The sequence below is a fragment of the Heteronotia binoei genome, chromosome 7, assembly GCF_032191835.1.
Source record: "Heteronotia binoei isolate CCM8104 ecotype False Entrance Well chromosome 7, APGP_CSIRO_Hbin_v1, whole genome shotgun sequence".
Lineage (NCBI taxonomy): Eukaryota > Metazoa > Chordata > Lepidosauria > Squamata > Gekkonidae > Heteronotia > Heteronotia binoei.
The window spans coordinates 11,344,994-11,370,349 of record NC_083229.1 but is presented as its reverse complement, the minus strand read 5'-3'; the positions used below and the strand labels follow the sequence as shown (position 1 = coordinate 11,370,349).

At 46.4% G+C, this 25,356-nt stretch overlaps 1 protein-coding gene across 7 annotated transcripts in view; it reads right to left on the bottom strand.

Annotated features, from left to right (window-relative positions):
- The window catches only part of PTK2 (protein tyrosine kinase 2), a 287,679-nt gene that overhangs the window by 29,427 nt on the left and 232,896 nt on the right, over positions 1–25,356 (bottom strand). For 6 of the 7 annotated variants that reach the window (XM_060243192.1, XM_060243190.1, XM_060243188.1 and 3 more), the window contains 3 exons: positions 20,199–20,285; positions 14,957–15,094; positions 13,342–13,473 (listed from right to left, as the gene is read on the bottom strand). In XM_060243192.1, coding sequence (XP_060099175.1) covers positions 13,342–13,473; positions 14,957–15,094; positions 20,199–20,285 — 357 coding nt within the window. The remainder of the gene's footprint in view (positions 1–13,341; positions 13,474–14,956; positions 15,095–20,198; positions 20,286–25,356) is intronic. The other variant, XM_060243189.1, reaches the window with a different exon arrangement.

Below are 25,356 nucleotides of genomic sequence, written 5' to 3'. Positions count from 1 at the left end.
TGGGGAATCAAACCCAGTCCTCTCATATATGAGTCCATCCACCTAACCGCTACCCCAAACAGGCCAACACTGTTTAGTGTCCATGATACAAGACGACTGGACCAGCCTGGGCCATAGACAGTACCAAAACCCACTTATTTACACTGCAATGCTTTTATTTGTTGGCATTTTAAAGTCTTTTTAAAACCCTTTAGTGATACCCTTGAATTTTTCTCCATGTGCAAATTCAGTGAAAAGTGACATTTTTCTAACTCTTTTGTGAAGCAGACTGAGCAAATGTTATCAACCCGACGCAGTGGCTCCTCTCTTTCTTTCAATATATATAAAGTGTTTCCTAGTCCACCAGGAAGCTGCTCATCAGAATTCAAAAACGCATGCTCACTTGGGATTCTTAAGTCTTAAGAACATAAGAGAAGTCATGTTGTATCAGGCCAATGGTCCAACACGATCATACAGTGGCCAAAACCCAAATGTCGTCAGGAGGTCTCTCCCAATGAGGCCAGGACTCAAGAAGCCCTCCCATTGTCGCCCCCTAAGCACCAAGAATACAGAGCATGACTGCCCCAGACACAGTATTCCCTCTATACCAGGGGTGGGGAACCTCTGTCCTAAGGGCCGTATGTGGCCCTTGAGATCACTTGGTGTGGCCCTCGGGGATTGCTGGGCCAAACTGAGCCATGTGGCAGCCTCCCTGGGGCCTGGCTGGTCAGCGAGAATCGTGCGGCCCAGCCGCGCTGTGCAGCAGCCTCCCCAGGGCCAGGTAGGGATCACAGGGCCCAGATGTACTGTGCAGCAGCCTCCCCGGGGCCTGGCTGGCCAGCCAGAATTGCTGCAGGGCCTGGAAAAGTTACTGTCACAGTACAGTTTGCACTTGATTATCCCAGGTGGTGTGGCCTAATATGCTAATGAGTGTGTGACCTAATATGCTAATATTAGGGGATGTGGTCTAATATGCTACTGAGTTCCTGCTGGGCTTTTTCTACAAAAAAACCCTGGACCTATGCATTTGCCTAGGGCAGCGGGCCGTGTGTGTGTGTGTGTGTTTGTGCCAGTTTAGGCTCTCCCCACATGACTTCAAATAGAAAAACAATTATTTGCATTCATTTTGCCGGCCGGAATCATTCTCCCTTGGCGGAGCACTGTTTTTTAAGTTGATAAATTTTTATGGCCCGTGAATGATGTTATAAATATCCATATCGCCCTTGGCAGAAAAAAGGTTCCCCACCCCTGCTCTATACCTTGTGGCTAATAGGCACTCATGGACCTCTGCTCCATGTTTATCCAATCCTCTCTTGAAGCTGTCTATGTTCGTAGCAGCCACCATCTCCTGTGGCAGTGAATTCCACCAGTTAATTATGCTTTGGGTGAAGAAATTCCACTTGCTAATTACTCTTTGGGTGAAGAAGCCTTCTTCCTTCAGCGGTTCCCAATGGAAGCAGGAAGGAGCTGCTGGCAGGACAGCCAGCAGCTTCTGCTTAGAACTGCATCTAGGGCCCTCCCCTTTGGTGCACTCTGCCTTGGCTGACCCTGAATCCTTCTTCATTTGCTTTCTCTGGGTTTCCCCTGTTGTATCTCCTGTTATCTCAACATGCCCCCTTCCACCACTCTTGTTAAGGTTGTAAGGCTGGCAGGCCTTTCACTACAGCAGGAGGCCTCCTACAAGCAGCTGGCCTTGCCTCTCGTCACTCTGAGTCACACGAGGGGGGGGGGAGGGTTCAGCATTCTGTGTGCTTCTATGAAGCTTCCGGGGGGAGGGGGGGAAGTAACATAGGGTAGCTATGTAAAACCATAGAGTTCTTAGCTATGCCGAGAGCTACCCTATGTCACTTCTAGATTTCCCCCAGTGAAACACCCAACATTGCTGTCCCCCATTTCCCCAGAGCCTCCCACTGTGCCTGGCAACCTAATTCTTTTGGGTGCACCGAAACTAGGCTTGCCAGCCTCCAGGTTGGGCCTGGAGATCTCCCGATTTTACAACTGATCTCCAGTTGGCAGAGATCAGCTCCCCTGGAGAAAATGGCTGCTTTGCAGGGTGGACTCTATGGCATTGTACCAGGGCTTTTATTGTAGCAGGAACTCCTTTGCATATTAGACCACACACCCCTGATGTAGCCAATCCTCCAAAAACTTACAGGGCTCTTAGTACAGGGCCTGCTGTAAGCTCCAGGAGGATTGGCTACATCAGGGGTGTGTGGTCTAATATGCAAAGGAGTTCCTGCTACAAAAAAAGCCCTACATTGTACCATGCTGAGGCCCCTCCTCTCCCCAAACCCCACCCCCTCTTGGCTCCACCCCCAAAGCCTCCAGGGCGTTTTCTAACACAGACCTGACAACCTTACCCAAAACTCTCCAAGGTTGTGTTGTGTTCCAGCAGTTCTCTATTCAGCACCCTCAAGACATCCACACGCCCTGGGAGGCAACCCCGAATTAATGATGCTAGCAAGAGGTGGCAGCCCACTACCCACACAGTGTGGCAACAGATGGTAATCCTTAAGATAGATGCCACAAAGCTGAAACGGGCACAGACGTCTTCATTTAGCTGAATTCTTTGGGGAATGGAAAAAAAAATATTTCTGCCATCGTCCTTTCCCCACTCCGCTGCATTCCATCTAGCTTTTTATTAAGTCAATGGGAAAAAATGCACATTCTCAACAAAGAAAAACTAAGGCATTTTGGCCTTTTTTTAAAAGAAAAAAAAATCCTAAAATAAAACCTTAATTTTAGCACAAAGCTAAATCAATGTCACTGCTGTTTTCTTAGTTGACGCAGAACAAGTACTGCTGGCTATATATGTGGATCTTTTTGGGGGGGGAACCCCTCCAAATCTAAGGGAGAGGGGGAAACAAGCCCAAAGAGATATGAAAACTATGTCAGTTATTCCATCCTTCGTACACTGAGAGGCCAGGGAAGGGTTTTCATGCCCCTAACTCAGCTGTGGTCATACTGCTGCCCGAACAGGAGAGCAGGGAACGGGACAGCCATTCCAATGTGTTTGGGGTTTTTTTTGGGGGGGGGAGGGGGGAGGCAGTTTTCACTGCATTGCTTATCGTACCTATCACACAACTTTCTCCTATGGTTTTCTGATTTTGTAATCCGACTTTAGTGTGCTTATTGCCCCGTGGCGCGGAGTGGTAAAGCTGCAGTGCTGCAGTCGGAGTCCTCTGTTCACGACCTGAGTTCGATCCCAGCAAAAGCTGGTTCAGGTAGCTGGCTCCAGGTTGACTGAGCCTTCCATCCTTCCGAGGTCGGTAAAATGAGTACCCAGCTTGCTGGGGGGAAAGTGTAGATGACTGGGGAAGGCAATGGCAAACCACCCCGTAAAAAGTCTGCCATGAAAACATTGTGAAAGCAACGTCACCTCAGAGTCAGAAACGACTGGTGCTTGCACAGGGGACTACCCTTACCTTCTTTGTTCTATGTATTACAGTTTCCAAGTGCACTGCTCTCCAGTTAGGGTTGCCAATCCCCAGGTGGGGACAGGGATCCCCTGGTTTGGAGGCCCTCCCCACACTTCAGGGTCATCAGAAAGTGGGAAGGAGGGATATGTCTGCTGGGCACTCCTTTATTCCCTACGGAGGCTGATTCCCATAGGGTATAATGGAGAATTGATGTACAGGTATCTGGGGCTCTGGGGGGCAGGCACCAAATTTGCAGCATAGCATACAATGCTTCTCTTCAAAACACCCTCCAAGTTTCAAAAAGATTGGACCAGAGGGCCAAATTCTAGGAGCCCCAAAAGAAGATGCCCTTATCCTTCATTATTTCCAATGGAGGGAAGACATTTAAGAAGGTGTGCGGTCCCTTTAAATGTGATGGCCAGAACTCCCTTTGGAGTTCAATTATGGCTGTCACAACCTTGCTCCTGGCTCCATCCCCAAAGTCCCCAGATATTTCTTGAATTGGACTTGGCAACCCTATCTCCAGTATTTTAATCTTGTTTTATTGTTACTGGTTGGTGTACATATACTGTTACGGTCATAGGGGGGACCCATGAGAAACCTGCTAAGAAATTCCCCCCTCTCTCATTCCTTCTGCACCTCCCCTTTCCCTCTAACACATGTCCTTCCTGTTTCCTCCCCCCCTGCCATTATTTTTCTGCCTAAGTGAAAAGTGGATACTGTACTGATGAAAGTCAGTTATTATTAAATTTGAAAAGTGGATAGGAGCAAGTGCCAGTAGCTTTGGGGACTTTGTTTTGCTTGTTACAGAAAAGCAAAAGGGGTGTGTGTTTCTCCTTTACACTGGCAGTCTTATACCGGTTTGTTGTAAGGGTTAAGTGTGCAGACTCCAATCTGGGAGAACCGGGTTTGATTCCCCACTCCTCCACTTGCAGCTGCTGGAGTGACCTTGGATCAGTTACAGTTCTCTCAGAGCTGTTCTCTCAAGACCAGTTCTCGAAACAGCTCTCTCAGCCAATACCTACTTCACAGGGTGTCTGTTGTGGAGAAAAACAGACACCATTGGGTTAGCCATAGCTCTCGCAAGACTTGTCCTTGAAAGGGCAGCTGCTGTGAAAGCCCTCTTAGCCCCACCCACCTCACAGGGTGTCTGTTGTGGGGGGAGAAGATATAGGAGATTGCAAGCTGTTCTGAGTCTGTGATTCAGAGAGAAGGGCAGGGTATAAATCTGCAGTCATCGTCTTCTTCTTTCTTCCCTCCTTCCTTCCCCTTTCACTTTCTCCCCCTTGTGTTCATGTCTTCTGGCTCTCAAACATCTGACATTTATTCTATGTGGCTCTTACATTAAGCAAGTTTGGCTACCTTAGTTATATCTGAAAGGATAAACCATAGTCTCCCGTTTATCTAAGACCACTCTGACGAGGACACACATCCCTCAGCCCTACAGACAACAGACTGTAGCAAAACAAAGAAAAGCAGCTGTAAAAATATAATGCCAGGCATGCAGGCTGGTTAACTCTCTCAGTGTGTGTTCTATTAAACAGCTCTTTGCTCTCTGGCGATTATCCCCATTCCTATGCAAACAGGATTAGCTTTAGCTGTGGGATTCCCAGGTGTCTTTTGTTATCATTTTATTAAAAAGAAGGATTTCAGATTACACTCTGTAGTACCTCTGACATAACTATGTCCTTTATAAAAGTGCTTGCCAGCTGCAGACACTTAAAACGGCTTCTTTTACACAGAAGGGGAACACACACACCACTGCCTGCTTCAGCCTTGGCAGACACTGTCATCGTATGCCGTTCTAATCCCATTTCTGATTCAAATCTGCTGGTTATCAAAACACTGCAACGGCTACCTTCTTTTGCGGTACATTTCATAGGAGAGACAAAAATCCAGGGTCAAAGAAAAGCCAGGCCAAAAAAAGCCTACCAGTTTTTCACAAGAGCACGGCGGATGACTTTCCCGGCTGCCGCTCATCCAATATAACTTGCTATATACCTGCAACCGCAATCCTTGGCACTTATTTACTTAGGAGGACATGGAGTCCAGCTCTCCAAAATCTGCTCAAGGCTTCGTAGGAACAAAGGGTTCCCCAATAATCCCTCCTTCTTGCATCAGTGGAAAAGTCCACAAGATCCAACCCAAACTTGTAACAATTATAAATCCAGACCAGGCCAATCCCACTTAAAGCCTCCTCAAGCAGGGGTTTATACAATGTTACAGCGGAGAAAGCCTTGTTTCTCAAAGAGCACCGATCATATCTCTCAAGTGGAGTATAACAGGTCTGTGAGGGCAGGGGTGTTAAACATGTGGCCCGGGGGGGGGGCAAATCAGGCCCCTGAGCCACTGGCTGTCATCTGCTTCCCTACCTCTCACTTCCTTCTGCATCACAGCTTGCTTTGCAAGGCTTGCTCAATTGAACAGGAGCTACAGAACAAAGCCTCTATTTTCTCCATTGGCTGAGGCTCCTCCCTTGGGGAGGAAGAAGGGACAGCAGAGCTTGTTTTTCCAGGCTCTCTCAATCGCACAGCAGAGCTACTGAGCCAAGCCTCTCGTCCTTCCCCCTCCTGGTCCCTTGGGGAAGGAAGGAAGGAAAGATCCAGAGCTTCCTTTGCCTAGTTCCCTGGATCCCATGGGAGAGATACAAATAAAGTACCTTTAATACCAACAAGTGCTAACATTTTAAAGCATGTTTTAAGGGTATTTTTTTTTTAAAAATTAATTGTGTTTGTCCGTGTTCTTTATAAAGTTTTTATCTCTGCTACCTAATCTTAAATAGGTATACCCATGGCCTGGCCCAACAAGATCTCATATCAGATCTGGCCCTCATAATAAATGAGTTCGACACCCTTGTGCTAGGGGAATGAACGGGGTGGACTGACCATGAAGGCAACCTCGGAAAGTCATGGTAGACCAGTGACCTGCCCCTGCACTGGGGCCACCTTCTGACTTAAGAAGCTAGTGGGCAGATGTGAGAGACTTTAGCAACTGCTTCCAAGAGCAAAAGGATGGGCAGGTGGGAGAAGCTGCCACAAGAGAAGGGAAGGGCAGTACGAGCTGCCACTACTGCAAGCGGAGGGATGGACAAGTGGGTGTAGCAGCCAGGAAAGAAGGAGGGGGTGGACGTGAGCAGCCACAGCGACTGCCATCACTGCAAGCAGTGGAATGAATGGGTGGGTGGATGAGTGGGTGGGTGGGCAACACACAAAACTAGCAACAGGTAAAATATGGCTTTTTTAAACTATGGATAAAGTCACTGACACATTAAATAGTATGGATTCTCCATTTGGCCTTTCCAATTTGTTAGATAAATGGTTTCCTATTTTAGACCATGAATGGCAGATCTCCACATTCAAGCACTATTTACCTAGTCGTCTTCATCGTAGTTAAATTTTTTTATGTGTAAAGAAGACAGGTTTCTGTTAATACGCAATAAGAATTTTTTTAATTAAAATTTAAAATAATTAGTATTAAGCAATACTACTGTATGTATGAGGCATACACACACCCCTAACACTTCTGGAATTGTATTAACCTTGTGAATAACTGTTTTTTTAATTTATCATTACTACTAAGTTTACTTTAATTGATTTGAATAATTGCAATATATTATTATAACCTTCCTGTTTTCAATAACCTATGGGGGGGGGGAATCTAGCAACAGAGCAGGAGGGCACCTGCAGCAGCAACAGCAGTGGATGAGTGGGTAGGTGGGTGCAGCCACAGCTACCACAAAAAAAGGGGAGGTGCAGAAGAAGATGAAGAAAATATTGAACTTATATCCCGCCCTCCACTCCAAAGAGTCTCAGAGCGGCTCACAACCTCCTTTACCTCCCCCCCCCCCCACAACAGACACCCTGTGAGGTAGATGATATTGGATTTATATCCCGCCCTCCACTCCGAAGTCTCAGAGCGGCTCACAATCTCCTTTACCTTCCTCCCCCACAACAGACACCCTGTGAGGTAGATGAAGATATTGGATTTATATCCTGCCCTCCACTCCGAAGAGTCTCAGAGCGGCTCACAATCTCCTTTACCTCCCTCCCCCACAACAAACACCCTGTGAGGTAGATGAAGATATTGGATTTATATCCCACCCTCCACTCCGAAGAGTCTCAGAGCGGCTCACAATCTCCTTTACCTTCCTCCCCCACAACAGACACCCTGTGAGGTAGATGAAGATATTGGATTTATATCCCGCCCTCCACTCTGAAGAGTCTCAGAGCGGCTCACAATCTCCTTTACCTCCCCCCCCCCACAACAGACACCCTGTGAGGTAGATGAAGATATTGGATTTATATCCCGCCCTCCACTCCGAAGAGTCTCAGAGCGGCTCACAATCTCCTTTACCTCCCCCACCCCCACAACAGACACCCTGTGAGGTAGGTGAAGATATTGGATTTCTATCCCGCCCTCCACTCCAATGAGTCTCAGAGCGGCTCACAATCTTGTTTCCCTTGCTCCCCCACAACAGACACCCTGTGAGGTAAAAGAAGATATTGAATGTGTATCCCGCTCTCCACTCCGAAGAGTCTCAGAGCGGCTCACAATCTCCTTTACCTCCCTCCCCCACAACAGACACGCTGTGAGGTAGATGAAGATATTGGATTTATATCCCGCCCTCCACTCCGAAGAGTCTCAGAGCAGCTCACAATCTCCTTTACCTCCCCTCCCCCACAACAGACACACTGTGAGGTAGATGAAGATATTGGATTTATATCCTGCCCTCCACTCCGAAGAGTCTCAGAGCGGCTTACAATCTCCTTTTCCTTCCTCCCCCACAACAGACACCCTGTGAGGTGGGTGGGGCTGGAGAGGGCTCTCACAGCAGCTGCCCTTTCAAGGACAACCTCTGCCAGAGCTATGGCTGACCTAAGGCCATGCCAGCAGGTGCAAGTGGAGGAGTGGGGAATCAAACCCGGTTCTCCCAGATAAGAGTCCGCACACTTAACCACTACACCAAACTGGCTCTGCAGCAGCTGGAGTGGCGGGCAAAGTGCAAGCAGTCACAGCAGCCACTACGTCCACTGAACGTTTGAGTCCAGTGGCACCTTTCAGACCAACAATGTTTAATCCTTGCGTATGCACACTTCTTTCCACAAAAGCTTATCCCCAGAATTAAGCTTTGTTGGTCTGAAAGCTGCCACTGGACTCAGACTTTGCTCTGTTGCTTCAGACCAACCCAGCTGCCCCACCTGAATCTAACTATGGCTACTGGGAGCTCCGCCTCCTAGAACCTGGTTGCAGAGGCTTACTGCCTATAAATACGGAGAGAACAGGAAATATCACACCCTGACCAACTGAGAAAGGCTGGCTATAGTTCTATATAGTAAAGGGGAATATAAAAAGGTAAAGGTAGTCCCCTGTGCAAGCACCAGTCGTTTCCGACTCTGGGGTGATGTCGCATGTGACGTTTTCACGGCAGACTTTTTTACGGGGTGGCTTGCCATTGCCTTCCCCAGTCATCTACGCTTTCCCCCCAGCAAGCTGGGTACTCATTTGACCGACCTCGGAAGGAGGGAAGGCTGAGTCATCCTTGAGCCGGATACCTGAACCCAGATTCTGCGGGGATCCAACTCAGGTCATGAGCAGAGAGCTCGGTCTGCAGTACTGCAGCTTTACCACTCTGCGCCACGGGGCTGCTTAAAGGGAAATATATATTCCTCCGAAGTTGCAAACTGGGTACAGATGCAAGATTTCTTATATGGCCTTCTGATGTTAAATGGAAAAAGTTAAAACTGGCCTTTTCATTAGGAACATTTTACACTTTTCAGGTGTATTAACAACTTAAGTTATATTTCTGAATGCGTAACAAATGTGAACATGACCATCAAATGTCAGGACAATTCATCAGGGAGGCTGAAGCTTTGTCTCAAAAGCGCGTTTGCTGGCGCACCCAGGTCTGTCCCCATGTAATCTGTGAAATGGGCCTGCCTAGTTCTCTTTCCCCTGACCTGGATGCCCCAGACGAGCCCAGTCTTGTCAGACCTCAAAAACTAAGGAGGGTCTCGAAAGCTAAGCAGGGACAGCCCTGGTTAGCATCGATGAGAGACTGCCAAGGAAGCCCAAGGTCACTAGGCAGAGGCAGGCAATGGCAAGCTGCCTCTGCTCGTCTCTTGCCTTGAACACCCTCCAGGCTTGCCCTATATTAGCCATGCCTTGAGAGCACTTTACACACAGAGTACTCTTCTTCAGTGCCTGAACCCTGGGGATTACTAAGGCTCCCAGACTGAAGAGAAGTGCCCAACCCAAAGCTTCAGGGTCATGGCAGGTCACACTTCCTGACACCGTTGTGGGACACAGCTTTAGTTGGAAAAGCCACAAGCATGCTCAAATAAGGGTTAACACACAGCTAGACCTGTCTGAGAAGGAAAAAAAACACAGAAGAGTTACCAACATACCATCTTTTCTATAACCTTGCCTTACTGCATTTTTACTGTGCTCCTAAGCAACAATAGAAGAAGATATTGGATTTATATCCTGCGCTCCACTCCAAATCTCAGAGTGGTCACAATCACCTTTACCTCCCCCCCCATCTCCATAATAGACACCCTATGAGGTAGGTGGAGCTGAGAGAGCTCTTACAGCAGCTGCCCTTTCAAGGACAACTATGAGAGCTATGGCTGACCCAAGGCCATTCCAGCAGCTGCAAGTGGAGGAGTGGGGAATCAAACCCGGTTCTCCCAGATAAGAGTCCTTGCACTTAACCACTACTGGGGAAGAAGGTCTATGAGAGCTCTGGCTGACCCAAGGCCATTCCAGCAGGTGCAAGTGGAGGAGTGGGGAATCAAACCCGGTTCTCCCAGATAAGAGCCTGCGTACTTAACCACTACAGGGGAAGAAGGTCTATGAGAGCTATGGCTGACCCAAGGCCATTCCAGCAGGTGCAAGTGGAGGAGTGGGGAATCAAACCCGGTTCTCCCAGATAAAGAGTCCTTGCACTTAACTACTACAGGGGAAGAAGGTCTATGAGAGCTATGGCTGACCCAAGGCCATTCCAGCAGGTGCAAGTGGAGGAGTGGGGAATCAAACCCGGTTCTCCCAGATAAGAGAGCTATGGCTGACCCAAGGCCATTCCAGCAGCTGCAAGTGGAAGAGTGGGGAATCAAGCCCGGTTATCCCAGATAAGAGTTCGCACACTTCACCACTACAGGGGAAGAAGGTCTATGAGAGCTCTGGCTGACCCAAGGCCATTCCAGCAACTGCAAGTGGAGGAGTGGGGAATCAAACCCGGTTCTCCCAGATAAGAGTCCACACACTTAACCACTACACCAAACTGGCTCTCAGAAGTAGAAGTGAGGAGCTTTTCTAGCTCAAACTGGATTTGTCTGGTCAAGGTGCATGCAAAGCAGAATGTCTTTCTGCGACATCGATTCTGTCCAATGAGCTCTTGCCAACCTGGCAGAATGTATCAGTAGGGTGTAGCTGACTCTCGCAATGAAATTATGCTAGATGTTGCAGCCAATTAGTACGTGTGTATGATAACATGTGCCAATGTGTCATCAAGGGTATATAAGATTGTGACCATCTTGAAAGAAGGCATAGCAGCTTGGTATTACAGGCTTTGGCTTAGCTCTGCTCTCAGTTCACTGCAATAAACTTTTCCTTCTTCACCTGGACTCTGGCTGCATGTCTTTTATTGGCCACAGAAATTCAGTTTTACAGATTTGTACAACACAGTGAAGGTCTTTCCTCAATCCCTCTGTACCAATTGATAATTAGAGATGCCACAGGGAGAAACAACAGCAGTAGTCAAAGTTGATGGCTGTATTAGTAGTCTGCCATTGGCAATAAAAGACATTCCACTCCTGGACTTCATTTCCTTAAGGAGAGAGCACCCATATCCTCCAAAATTACAGCTCTGTCACCGCCTCCTTGATTTCAAACTACCTTGTCTCTCAATTGGATTCAATTTTAGAGTCCACGATTTGAGAACTCCAGGAAGTAAAAAACCCACATTTGTTAAGCGTGGCTGTGCTTGATCAGTGGTGTACTATTAATGTAGATCAGACTGACTGAAACAAAATTCACCTAGCAGCCACTCCTGAGCTATCTTTAACATCAGTGTGACAGGCGTGAAGTCAACAGTAGCACTGGAGTCAACTGGAATCACAGAAGCTGGCATTTCAAAAGCCATGGAAAATGCTCAGACACTATGAACCTTTGGGAAAGCGGGCTAACACTTATGGATTTCTTTATTAAAGGCCGCTGTTCCTGAGATCTGGCACTTACCACAGCCATTTTCGAATGCTTATGGCTGTAATCAAGATGCATCTGTGGACACCAAAGCCTCACCCCAACAGCAACCTCATCTGCCACTAAAAAAGCTGCTTTTGAAATCCAGTGAATTTCAACTCTTCTTCATATGTTGTCTAGATTTCTATTCAAGATTCAGTTCCTGAAATCAATTTTTGGTATCTTTGCTGTGCCTTTTTATCTATCTGTCTGTCTGTCGTAAGAGGAGTGCTGCTACCTTTTTCAGGTGTTTTATCTTTGAATATGCAACTCGATCACAAGCATTACAAATTGATAAAGGCCCAGTGATCATTGTGTGTCCTAGTGGGTTGTACATACACAGCTGCTTCTGTGAGGATTGTGAGGCACTCCAAAAGGATCTGTTGAGGCTGCGTGAGTGGGCGACAACGTGGCAGATGAGGTTCAATGTGGCCAAGTGCAAAGTAATGCACATTGGGGCCAAGAATCCCAGCTGCAAATACAAGTTGATGGGGTGTGAACTGGCAGAGACTGACCAAGAGAGAGATCTTGGGGTCGTGGTAGATAACTCACTGAAAACTCACTCGTCAAGACAGTGGGCGATTGCAATAAAAAAGGTGAACGCCATGCTGGGAATTAATAGGAAGGGAATTGAAAACAAATCAGCCAGTATCATAATGCCCCTGTATAAATCGATGGTGCGGTCTCATTTGGAATACTGTGTGCAATTCTGGTCACCGCACCTCAAAAAGGATATTATAGCACTGGAAAAAGTCCAGAAAAGGGCAACTAGAATGATTAAAGGGTTGGAACGCTTTCCCTATGAAGAAAGGTTAAAACGCTTGGGGCTCTTTAGCTTGGAGAAACGTTGACTGCGGGGTGACATGATAGAGGTTTACAAGATAATGCATGGGATGGAGAAAGTAGAGAAAGAAGTACTTTTCTCCCTTTCTCACAATACAAGAACTTGTGGGCATTCGATGAAATTACTGAGCAGGCAGGTTAAAACGGATAAAAGGAAGTACTTCTTCATGTATGGCTCAGTGGCAGAGCATCTGCTTTACATATGCAAGAGGTCCCAAATTCAGTCTCCAGCATCAACAGTTAAAAGGCTCAGGCAGTAGGTTACGAGAAAGACATATTTTTGAGAGTCAAGCAATTTCTAGTGAGCCAGATCCGGTATTCAGAGAATTTCAAAAGAGACGTTGTGTTGCAGAGTGAGGAGGTGGTACATCCGAGTGGAAGTGTACTATTTTTTGCTGTCTTAAACTTGGCTTATCCCGTCATCATTCTTCAAAAGAGCATAAAATGTAGTGGACATAAAACTGGAGAACTATGGGAACTAAACATATCCGTAAGTGTATCCGTGTTTGCTCAGTCGTGTACAATTCATGGAGATTAGATTAGGCTGCTGCCTCTCTGCAGTAGCACAAATGTTCTAGAGATGATATAGTTCTGATGGGATATCTGACGTAGCAAAGCCAAGGGCAGATGCTGCAGGAATACTGAACAGCACCAGAAATCACCCGAAGCTTACAGATTCTATCCTAAGTAAGCTCTGTGACTTCCTGAGTTGCAAAAATATCAGCAGGAATTGTGATCACGCTTACGTTTTTGCAAACAGCTGCTGTTCTGATGCATGCCTGAATCGACCCCAAGTTGACACCGAAACTCCTCTGACGAGGAAAGAGCTACATTAATCAGTGACGGGGTTCAGCTGCCTTACCAGGAATCTTTCCTCCTTTTCCAGCCAACGCTGATCTTCCTCCATTTCTTGCTGCTGCCGTATCAGCCTCTCCTCCATGAGGTGTGTCGGTAAAACCTGCCCTATTCCTCGCAGGTCCAAACTGCTAGAATCCTATAAAGAAGGGGAAAGCATCAGTTATTTTACTATGTAATCCACATGGGACCTTTTGATTAGGACTGGATGGAAATCTAAGTAATAATCAACTCATTAAAACCAGGAGTACTCAACCTGGAACCTGGGGATGCCTTGGCACCTGCCAATACTTTTCCTGGGCTTATGACTATTCAAAACTCTGCATATACTGAAAAACAAATGCCGCCCTGAGCCGCCTCGGTGGGGAGGGCGGGATATAAATCGAATAAAATGAAATGAAAATGAAACCACAACATATTCACATATTAATCAAGAAGTATTTTACAGTCCATTTTAAAGACGATGTGTAATATTCTTTCTTTCTTTGTAGCCCAAGATAACAGAAGTGTGGAGCCATGCTAGATCCATTGGAGATACAGAGCAGTAGCAACTGAAATACTTGGTGAGCTGCCTGAGGAAGGACTGATTCCGAAAGTGGACAGGAGCAGAGGTCTTGTTGCAGCCACACCTGTTTGGGAATTACTGGACTTCAGGAAGTCCTACAAACAAACAAAGAATATTGCACATCATCTCTAAAATGAACTGTAAAATACTTCTTGATTAATATGTGAATATGTTGTGGTTAAACATTACTTTTCACTATATCTAAATATGATAGTCATAAGCCTTATTCATACCTGTGAGCTCTCTGGTTTGAGAATACCTTTCCTGGAGCCCGCCAAATGTTTTTAGAAAGTGGGCAGGGCCTAGTTTTTGCCCACTGAGACTTCTGATTGGCCACTGGAAGTTTTACTGGCTGTGCAGATTTTCTTTCTTCTTTTTTTTTAAAAAAAAAAACCCACATTGCTTTGGCAACAGCTGCCAACACAACAATCTTCATTGCTGATTTTGAAAATTCAAAAGCAGGGGAAAGACTGAATTAGACCAGAAAGAAGCCAGGAAGGTATCCAATGTGGTATCTGGGGTAGCAACAGATTGGGAAAATCAAATTAGGGGAGCGTAAAAAATTGAGTAAAATTTCAAATGCACCGCTGTAGCCTTTTACCTCATTCAAACTCCTCTGAGAATTATCCCTGGGCAGAAATAGACTTGGAAAATGTTGCAAAGGAACTAAAATCCATATATGTTTTACAGGGAATTTCCATGAGTAGAGAAGAGCCGAGAAGGATTTTTACATGTACCCTGTTGACAGATACTTCCTGACAAACCCAGATGCACCTCTGGTGTCAACTTAATGTTTTTGACATGCATTTTTTCCCCATGGTAACAAGTTTAAAACTGCACCCAAACAGGACGGTAACCCCAAAACACAGTGTGGGATACAATTAATTGATAGGTACATTTAGACCACCTTGCAAGAAGCAAAAAAGCCTCACTCGTCAACAGGGTGGATGGAAATATTTAATAATTTTAAAAGAAGCACTGCTAAATGGGGCAGCAGGAGAAAATATCCGGGTGTGTTAGCTAGAAAACTTGCCCTCTGTTTGCCAAGTGTGATTACCTCCATGTTGGGCTGCCACATGGAGATTTCCTGAGGCCGATGGTTCCAGGATTCTGTTTGATCCAAGAGAGAAGTCTGTCCTGGATAAATGTTACCTGCCATCGCTGGGATCCCATGGGAACTGGGATAGCCTGAGACCTAAAAAGGTTTTTTAAAAGAAAAGAAAAAACAGCCATGAGAAATGCTTAACGAGTGTCTAGGGAGGCTCTTTATCATCAACCAGAAGGTACAAACACAAATTCTTTTGAAAATTGCATTGTTAGTACTTTTGAGTCAAACTATTACATAGTCTCATATGCCACTTTAAAAGGCTGCCTGAGACAGACACGTCAAACATACGGCCGGGAAGGCTGGACTGGCCCATCCAGGGCTCTTATCTGGCCTGCGAGCACCTGGGGGGAAATCAGTCCAAATGTGGACTGGGAGAGCCTATGATAGGGCATTATACCCCCTGCTGGGGTCCCTCCCTTCCCCAAATGCAGGCCCTCCCCAGATCTCCAGGGATTGCCTAACCCAGAGTTGGCAAACCTTAAGCGGTGGGGAGGGCTGGTTTGGCCCCCAGCTCAGCCGAGGAGCCATGTTCCCTCTAAGCTGCAGAGTCTTGTGAGCAAAAATTCTAGTTTGTGAGCTACTACTGGTATTAAAAGTTGTGAGCTGCTGCATAAATTAGTGTGCTCTGGTCATCCTTCCTGAGCGAAGACAAAAATGTCTGAGCTGGAGGCTAAAAATCTGCGAGCTAGCTCACACTAACTCAGCTCACAGGGAACACTGCTGAGGAGGGGTATGGGCCACAGTCAGTGGTAAAATATCTCTGGTATGTGACATTACGTTTTATGGTACACACCGCCTGGCTCAATAAAATGACATTCTTGCTTGATAAAGTGATATTTCTGTCAGGTCCGGCCCTCATAACAACTGAGTTCAGCACCTCTGGATTTACTTACAATACTCAGAGATTATTCACTCCCTGAAAGACAGCATTAAATGCCCAGAATGAATTTACCAGAATACACCAACTGATACTTCCTTGTAAACACTCTGTCATCCATGCTCCCAGAGAGCCAGTTTGGTGTAGTGGTTAAATGCACAGACTCTTATCTGGGAGAACCGGTTTCATTCCTCACTCCTCCACTTGTAGCTGCTGGAAAGGCCTTGGGTCAGCCATAGCTCTCGCAGCAGTTGTCCTTGAAAGGTCAGCTTCTGGGAGAGCTCTCTCAGCCCCACCTACCTCACATGGCATTTGTTGTGGGGGAGGAAGGTAAAGGAGATTGTGAGCCGCTCTGAGATTCAGAGTAAAGAGTGCGACATAAATTCAATGTCATCTTCTTATATGCCCTGCCCATCATCAGCAGGGAACGGGTACCTGGGTGGTGCAGGCAGCTGTGAGTACAGGTAGTGAGAGGGTTGGGAAAGGGTGCAAAGGCTTGTAGGTCGGCAGGTGAGAAGGGAAGAATGATAGGAGGGAGGGGCACCCTGGTCATTCTAGAAGTGCCCCTGGCTTGCATCACTCTACCCCACCACCAGCTCTGCAGCTAATGGTCTTCTGTTACTTTGGCAGGGCCTTTTTTGTAGCAGGAACTCCTTTGCATATTAGGCCATGCCCCCCTGATGTAGCCAATCCTCCTGGAGCTCTGTAAGCTCTTGGAGGATTGGCTACATCAGGGTGTGTGTGGCCTAATATGCAAAGGAGTTCCTGCTACCAAAAAAAGCCCTGCACGTAAGATATATATCAACTGATACATCCTAAGTGACAAAAGACCATCAGCTACACAAGTAAGTGGAGGATGGACTGACATTGTTGATTAATTGTAACGAGATTTGTCCTAAAATGCACAGGGATGCCTCCTGGTCGATGCCGACAAGTTTTGCAGGGATCTGTGCTGCCTTGCAGTGATTCAGCCGCAAGTCCTGTGGAGCTAAGATCAAAGTCAAGCCCAGGCAATGCACAAGGATGTTGGTTTCTCTCAGGAAACGTGAAAAGCTTCAAAGCGCTCCCTGGGGAACGGAACCTGATTAAAACATTTCATGCAACTTTGACGCATCTGTGTGGCATTTGCAGCTGCCTCTTTCATCAAAGAGGGACATTTGTACAGACCCCCATACAGATGAAAACTCTTTCTGCTACTCTCTTGGGGACAACAGGACTCCCTGCCCAGCTAGTCTTCTGCCTGACCTCCCGTGCAACTTTGTCTCAGCGACATTTCCTGCTGAATGCCTTTATGATGCATGGACACTTTTTTTAAAAAAAGAAGGCTCGGTTACTATTTTTCTATTCAAAATAGACCAACACTGAAGGCACCTGTGGTGTAGAGGTTAGAGTCCGGGTCCCCAACACGGTTCCCTCCCAATGACACCTTTCCTGGTAGCAGCCAAGTGGGTGAATCCATGTGAGGTTTTGGTCCAGCAAGGTTTTGATTGGCCAGCTGGGATCTGATTGGCAGCAGAGATTTTTAAGAAACACTGCTTTGACAGCAGCTGACATCAGAGCGGAACTATCTTCACTGTGTGACTGAAGGTAAGCTACTAGGGTTGCCAGGTCCAATTCAAGAAATATCTGGGGGATTTTGAGGGTGGAGCCAGGAGACATTGAGGTGGAGCCAGGAGCAAGGCTGTGACAAGCATCACTGAACTCCAAGGGGAGCTCTGGCCATCACATTTAAAGGGACCGCACTTTTTAAATGCCTTCCTTCCATAGGAAATAATGAAGGATAGGGGCACCTTCTTTTGGGGCTCATAGAATTGGACCCCCGGTCCAATCTTTTTGAAACATGGGGGATACTTCGGGGAGAGGCACTGGATACTATACTGAAAATCTGATGCCTCTACCTCAAAACACAATCCCCCCGGAGCCCCAAATACCCGTGGATCAATTCTCCATTATTTTCTATGGGAATAAGTCTCCATAGGGATTAATAGAGTACCCAGCAGACATTCTCCCCCCTGATGACCATGAAGTGGGGATTGGCAACACTATAAACTACAGGAGCCGTTCTGAGATTGGCTCCGCCTCCTGCGGCAGCCATTTTGTGGCTGCACCCACTAGAATCCCAAAAGTGCCTGCAGGTTCAAAAAGATTGGGGATTCCTGGGTGAGAGTGTCGCACTATGATCTGGAAGACCAAGGTTCAAATCCCTGCTCTACCATGGAAACTTGCTGGGTGACCTTGGGCCAGTCGTACATTCTCTGCCTAACGTATCTCACAGGGGATGTTTTGAGGACAAAACAAAGGGCAGGAGAGTTATGTAAACTGCTTTCGGTTCCCAATGAGGAGAAAGGGGTAGGGCATATCTGAAGTTAGGTAAATGAAATCCCCCCATACAAGATGGGAAATACTGCCATTCGCTTCATATCCCTGACTCTCAACTTGAAGAGAATTCTACTTATCTGCTCCCCATCTATGCTGCTGCTGAGCTCCACCATTTCTTCCTCTTCAGCACCTGCCTTTCCTGTCAGTTCCTACAGATAAAATGTTCATCCACTTCCTACAAGCTAGCCCCTCCTCTCCGTTATCAAGATCTCTCAATATTGAGAGGTATTACTTGAATGCAACAATAAAACCAGAAAAACATAATATATAAATCACGGAGATAGATCCAGGGGGGCAGCCGTGTTGGTCTGAAGCAGCAGAACAAAGCAAGAGTCAAGCTGCACCTTTAAGACAAAACGTTGTTCCCCACTCCTGCACTTGTAGCTGCTGGAATGGCCTTGGGTCAGCCATAGCTGTCGCAGGAGTTGCCCTAGAAAGGGCAGCTGCTGTGAGAGCCCTCTCAGCCTCATCCACCTCACAGGGTGTCTGTTGTGGGGGGAGAAGATATAGGAGATTGTAAGCCGCTCTGAGTCTCTGATTCAGAGAGAAGGGTGGGGTATAAATCTTCTTCTTCTTCCTCTCACTGTTGGAAAACGTCCTTCCATGAACAGAAGATGAGCATAACAGGTGCCTTTGAATCCATTCAACTCACTGACTATGGGGCTACTCGAAGACTTTTATCAGAATTGGGAGGTGGGGGTGGGGAATGGAAATCTTTGACACCAAAGCTAGCATTCTCCCATTTAATAAATTGCATCTATCTTGCAAGCTGCACCCACTGTTCCCTCTAAGCTGAGTTAGTGTGAGCTAGCTCATGGTTTTTTTAGTCTTCAGCTCACACATTTTTATCTTAGCTCATGAAACATGGCCCCGGAGCAAACTAATGCATGCAAGTAGCTCACAATTTTAATGCCAATAGTTCACAAAGTAGAATTTTTGCCCACAAGACTCCATTGCTTGCACCGCGTTACCCTTTCCCCTCATTCTTTCACATACGACATCAACTTCGTTAATCTAGCCACGGCCTTCTCGTTCATCCATTCCCTCATACTGCCGCACATGCTGATTCTTTGACCACAGACTTTTGATAATCCAGTACATAGTTTTTTTTCTTGCAACCTATGTTTTTTCTTTCTACACGTCTTTTAAAAAAACCAACAATAACAACAGTATACATGGACTGATCCAAGCGGGCAGCTGTGTTGGGTTGAAGCAGTAGAACAAAGGAGGAGTCAAGGGGCACCTTTAAGACCAACGAAATTTTATTCAGAATGCAAGCTTTCGTGTTTGCACGCACACTTCTTCAGACGAGGCCTCGTCTGAAGAAGTGTGCCTGCACACACGAAAGCTTGCATTCTGAATAAAACTTCGTTGGTCTTAAAGGTGCCCCTTGACTCCTGCTTTGTTCTAGTATAGATGGACTGTGTGTATTCCAACAGACTGCAAAATGCAAGAAGAGGAAAAAAATCTATATTGGGCCTAAAATCCACCATTCTGAACAACTCAATTTTTTAACAAGTTTTCTAGGTTATGAAAATATATTTGACGGTGCGTGGGCACTTGCCAAGGACACACTGAAATTGCGGATGGGTAGATACAACGTGATTATCAGAATACATTACATAAAATATTCAAAGATGTGCACTTTTTTCCTGTAATGGCATAATTTTGCCTCCGTGACAAAGCCTGGAAGACCTACGGGCTGAAAAATCATGTCATAGCCATACGCCGCAGCTAGCAAGCATAATCGATTTTTAACAGTAATAACTGCACTAAGAATAGAGATGCTCAAAAATCTCCCCAAAGTGCCGCAGGACTGCCTAAGGCTCATAGGCGATGCGGTGGCCAGGACTGCATTTTGAGAACCTTAAAACTTTTCTGCAAGAGGCAAGAAAACATCAGCGATTCTGAGATATTAAATAAGTATTTTTTTACCTGGTAATGATTTGGCTGTACCATGTGCTGTGGACTGGGATAAAAACCCTCACTGGACCTTGGACTGGGATAACCAGGTCTACTGGGCTGCAAACAAAAGAATATGGTTTTGTTAGGAACAAAATATTTCATAGCCATTCTAGGAATCCAAGTAAGAAGAAGAAGAGCTGGATTTATACCCCACCCTTCATTTGGAGACTCAGAGAAGCTTACAATCTCCTCCCCTTCCTCTCCCCACAACAGACACCTTGTGAGGTAGATGGGGCTGAGAGAGCTTTCAGAAAACTGCTCTTGAGGTAACAACTCTGAGAGAACTGTGAATGACTCGAGGTCACTCAGCTGGCTGCATATGGAGGAGTGGGGAATCAAACCCAGTTTTCCAAATTAGAGTCTGCCACTCTTAATCACTAAACCAAACTGGCTCTCAGGAAAGTATATGTTCCATTTCCGTAGTTAAATTCAGGCCTCATCTATCTCCCACCCCTGGGGGGCAATTTGCTAGTTTTACCATTTGTTGCAACTGTAAATATAGAGCCAATTCAAGGACAACAGGCATTACAAAAAACAGAAATCAATGACAAAGCCAACAGTTTAAAACAGAGTGAATTATTCACACAGGGCATCTTTACTCTGGTAACTTCTTCACTTAGAAAGGCTGCTTTCAGTATGGAAAGTGGCTGAATGTTTAACCACTGGAACAATAGATGTGATGGTGTTCCTGTGCCCAACCTAGCGTACTGAGGTAATTTAAAAATGCTGTGAGGGCCTGATCCTGACTGAGCCCACAGCATGGCAGAAGGTGCTCTTGTCCCCCTGCAGCTACACACACCCTGCCAGCCGTTTCAGCACTTGAAAAGAAGAAGAGACTGCAGATTTATACTCCGCCCTTCTTTCTGAATCAGAGACTCAGAGCGGCTTACAATCTCCTGTATCTTCCTCCCCCACAACAGACACCCTGAGAGGAGGGTGGGGCTGAGAGGGCTCTCACAGCAGCTGCCCTTTCAAGGACAACTCTTGCGAGAGCTATGGCTGACCCAAGGCCATTCCAGCAGCTGCAAGTGAAGGAGTGGGGCATCAAACCCGGTTCTGCCAGATAAGAGTCTGCACACTTAACTACTACACCAAACTGGCTCTCCTTGTGAGGGGCCATTGTGAGGGGGACTTGCCTCAACCACCCATGTTGTAGACCCAATCAAGATGGGGGTCCTTGTGGGATTTTTAAATCACTTTCATTAGAGAGCCAGTTTGGTGTAGTGGTTAAGAGCAACAGGTTCTAATCCAGAGAACTGGGTTTGATTCCCCACTCCTCCGCATGCAGCCGACTAGGTGACCTTGGGCCAATCACAGCTCTCTCAGAGCTCTCTCAGCCCCACCTACCTCACAGGGTGTCTGTTGTGGGGGTAGGAAGGGAAGAAGATGCTCTGAGAGTCTGAACAAAGGGTGGGGTATTAACTCTTCTTCTTCTAGACTTTAAAATGGTGGTGGCATCCAGGAACGCCATCACATCCAGTTTAGGCCTTAAAGCTCTTCATCACGTTGCTCCACTGACACTTCCACATTACGCTGATGCTAACTGGAAATGCTTGATACTCTTCGAAGAACATGTTGCCTCCTTCACTCTCCACTTCAGGGTAGATTTGGTTTAAACCATGATTTAAATTACTAGCTATAGAAAAGGACATTCAATGACGCTGCTGGGCAGTAGGTTCAGAAAGGACGAAAAGAAATACTATTTTACACAGAAAGTGATTAAAACGTGGAATCTGCAGGCAGAGGATGTAGCGATGGTCTCAGAAATAAACAGCTTTAAAATGGGGTTAGATGGATTCACTGAAGATAAGTCTATCAATGACTACCAGTAATGGTGACTGAGGGGAACCTCGTCATTCAGAGACACTAATTCTGGACGAGGTGGAATACTGGTCTGATCCAGAAGATCTTCTTATGTTTCCTAAATGGAAGTCCATCTTGCTATAACCTCAATACATGCCGCCCACCACTCAGCAATAAATGCAGGTTTCGTTGTTAAGGGGCATACAACATATACATTTCCATATCGTTATTTATTTTGAAGATTTCCAGGCAAGTTTTGCAGCTTATATCAGGAAATGAAGACACAAATTAACAATCTGAGAACTGCTTTTAAAATATTATTTAAATTAAAAAGTTACATTTAAAAAGCATTGGCTTTTATCCATCCCGTTACCCCGCTGCCTTTTTGTCCCTTTTTGTATTGTCTGTCCCACAGCTGGACTTTACTCAATGCCACTCCTTGGTTCAGGAACGTGGTTCTTTAAAGAATTATGCATTCTGAGGGAGCACCACAGGAAAATCTGATTCGGGACGTGTTCTAAGACGATGTTCTGCCACGGGACATCGTAGGGCCAAAATAAACATGACAGTGTTCTCATGATTTAATTTAATTTGTGATTTATACCTCGCCCTATCCCACAAGGCGGGCTCAGGGCGGCTTACAACATTAAAACATTACAATAATAATAAATGATCACTACAAGGATGCTTCCATTTTAAAATGCCAGTGGGACACAATCCTGATTGAGCCCACAGCATTCCTCTTTCCTCCCCCACAGCAATGGCTTCAGCACCTGAAAAAAGCGTGCGGGTGGGGGACAGAAGTGGCATTTTAAAGTGTGTTTAGGTGGTGGAGGCATCCTTGTGTTATAGGGCTGCCAGGTCCCCTTTGTCTCAGCGGGGGGATTTGGGAGGGGGGCATTCCTGGGGGGGCATGTCATCCAGAAGTGATGTTATCATGTTGATGACGCTCTAGTTTTGGGGGGAAACTTTGGGGGTTTTGCTTCAAAGTCACAGAGTATCGCTGCTGTCTGGGAGTGGAGTTGGCTGACGGCAGGCCAAAGTCCCCGAAAGTGGGACAACCCCCACCAAGACTTGGGGTAACAACCAGTTTGGTGTAGTGGTTAAGTGTGCGGACTCTTATCTGGGAGAACCGGGTTTGATTCCCCACTCCTCCCCACTCCACTTGCACCTGCTGGCACTCCTCCCCACTCCACTTGCACCTGCTGGCATGGCCTTGGGTCAGCCATAGCTCTGGCAGAGGTTGTCCTTGAAAGGGCAGCTGCTGTGAGAGTCCTCTCCAGCCCCACCCACCTCACAGGGTGTTTGTTGTGGGGGAGGAAGGTAAAGGAGATTGTGAGCCGCTCTGAGACTCTTCGGAGTGGAGGGCGGGATATAAATCCAATATCATCTTCTTCTTCATCTTCTATTGTGTCAATCCCTGAGGACACCATAATGTTTAGTTTGCCCCCCACCTTCCAGTGCTAAATGAAGAGCTCACACAGCTAAGGTTGCCAGCACCGGGTTGGGAAATGGCTAGAGATTTTGGGGGGTGAAGCCTGAAGAGGGAAGGTTGGGGAGGGACTTCAATGGAAATGCCATAGAGCCCATCTCCTAAAGTAGTCATTTTCTCCAGGGGCATTGATCTCTGTAACCTGAAGATCAGTGTTGATTCCAGCCACAACTGGAAGGTTGGCAACCCTAAACAAAAAGCCTTATATGTAATTCAAGAATCCATGGCTGTGAATTCATCGGTGCACAGAATTAGTGCACTCACATGAGTGATAACAGCACCTCGTAGCATAGAATATGTGGAATGCAAGTGTTCATGAAGGCATCTTTTATTATGGGATGGTAGTCATCATCTAAGAGCCCCATGGTGCAGAGTGGTAAAGCTGCAGTCTGAGCTCCCTGCTCACGACCTGAGTTCGATCCCGGCAGAAGCTAGGTTCAGGTAGCCGGCTCGAGGTTGACTCAGCTTTCCATCCTTTCGAGGTTGGTAAAATGAGTACCCAGTTTGCTGGGGGGAAAGTGTAGGTGACTGGGGAAGGCAATGGCAAACCACCCCATGAAAAGTTTGCCGCAAAAACGTTGTGAAAGCAATGTCACCCCAGAGTCGGAAACGACTAGTGCTTGCACATTTTTTAGTCATCATCTGTGGAATTTCAGACAGTTTCCATCGTACTGCTCATTATATAGCTTATACTGTTTTTGATGCATTGTTGTCAACGTTGTAATCCTGACGTGCTGTGTGTAATACTCAGTTTCTCTAGTGCATTCTCTAATTTGGCAAGCCATGCATGTGTATGGGTTTTGTTACACTGTCCACGCTGCATTGTCTTCAACTACATCACAGGCACAGACGTCTTTAAAATGGGATTAGGCAGTTTCACAGAGGATAGGTCTATCAGTGGTTACTAGGCTTGGTGACTAAAGGAAACTTCCACCTCCAAAGGCAGTCAGCCTCTGAATCCCAGCACCAAGAGGAAACATCAAGAAAAGGCTGGGCCTCTGTGCCCTTTGGTTTGACCTCCAGAAGAACTAGCTAACCAAATGCTGTTAAAGCTGCAGTACAGCAGTCCTAAACTCTGCTCACGAGCGATCACTGGCAGAAGCTGGGTTTTCAGGTAGCTGGCTTGAGGTTGACTCAGCCTTCCATCCTTCCAAGGTTGGTCAAATGAGTACCCAGTTTGCTGGGGGGAAAGTGTAAAAGACTGGGGAAGGCAATGGCAAACCACCCTGTAAAAAGTCTGCCGTGAAAACGTGAAAGCAACGTCACCCCATTCGGAAACGGCTGGTGATTGCACAGGGGACCTTTCCTTTTTCCAGCAGGGCTCTTTATGTGATAAGCTTTGAGAGAAAGGCAGACTACACATGAAGTCAATTAACAATACATGATGACAGTGGGGAATTTTGGGTTTGAACATGAAGAATACTATCAGTTCTAGAGTACAACATTTGATGACTGCACTTCAACTGAATAGCGTTTTGCTTGTGATTAAGGATCTGTCTTGAACGAGCATGGATCAAAATGTGTTAGAAATAATCCACAATCTTGTTACTGATATAACAGTATATTTACAATGAAAGAGTTTGAAGCAGAACATGAGCCCCATAGGTCAGTGGTAGAAGGCAGCCAAATACTTGATACCCCTTCCTTTCACTCCTTTCAGAACCCATCTCTACCACAAAGAAAAGTTCAGATGCACTACATTTCAGAACTATTTGGTAATCAGTTCCTATTGCTCACCAATCGTAAGTACCAAAAGACTACCTTAATCAGGACGTAATTCTTCATCATTGTGTGTTGGTGAACAGCATGAAATTTGCTTAGATTAGTTCTAGG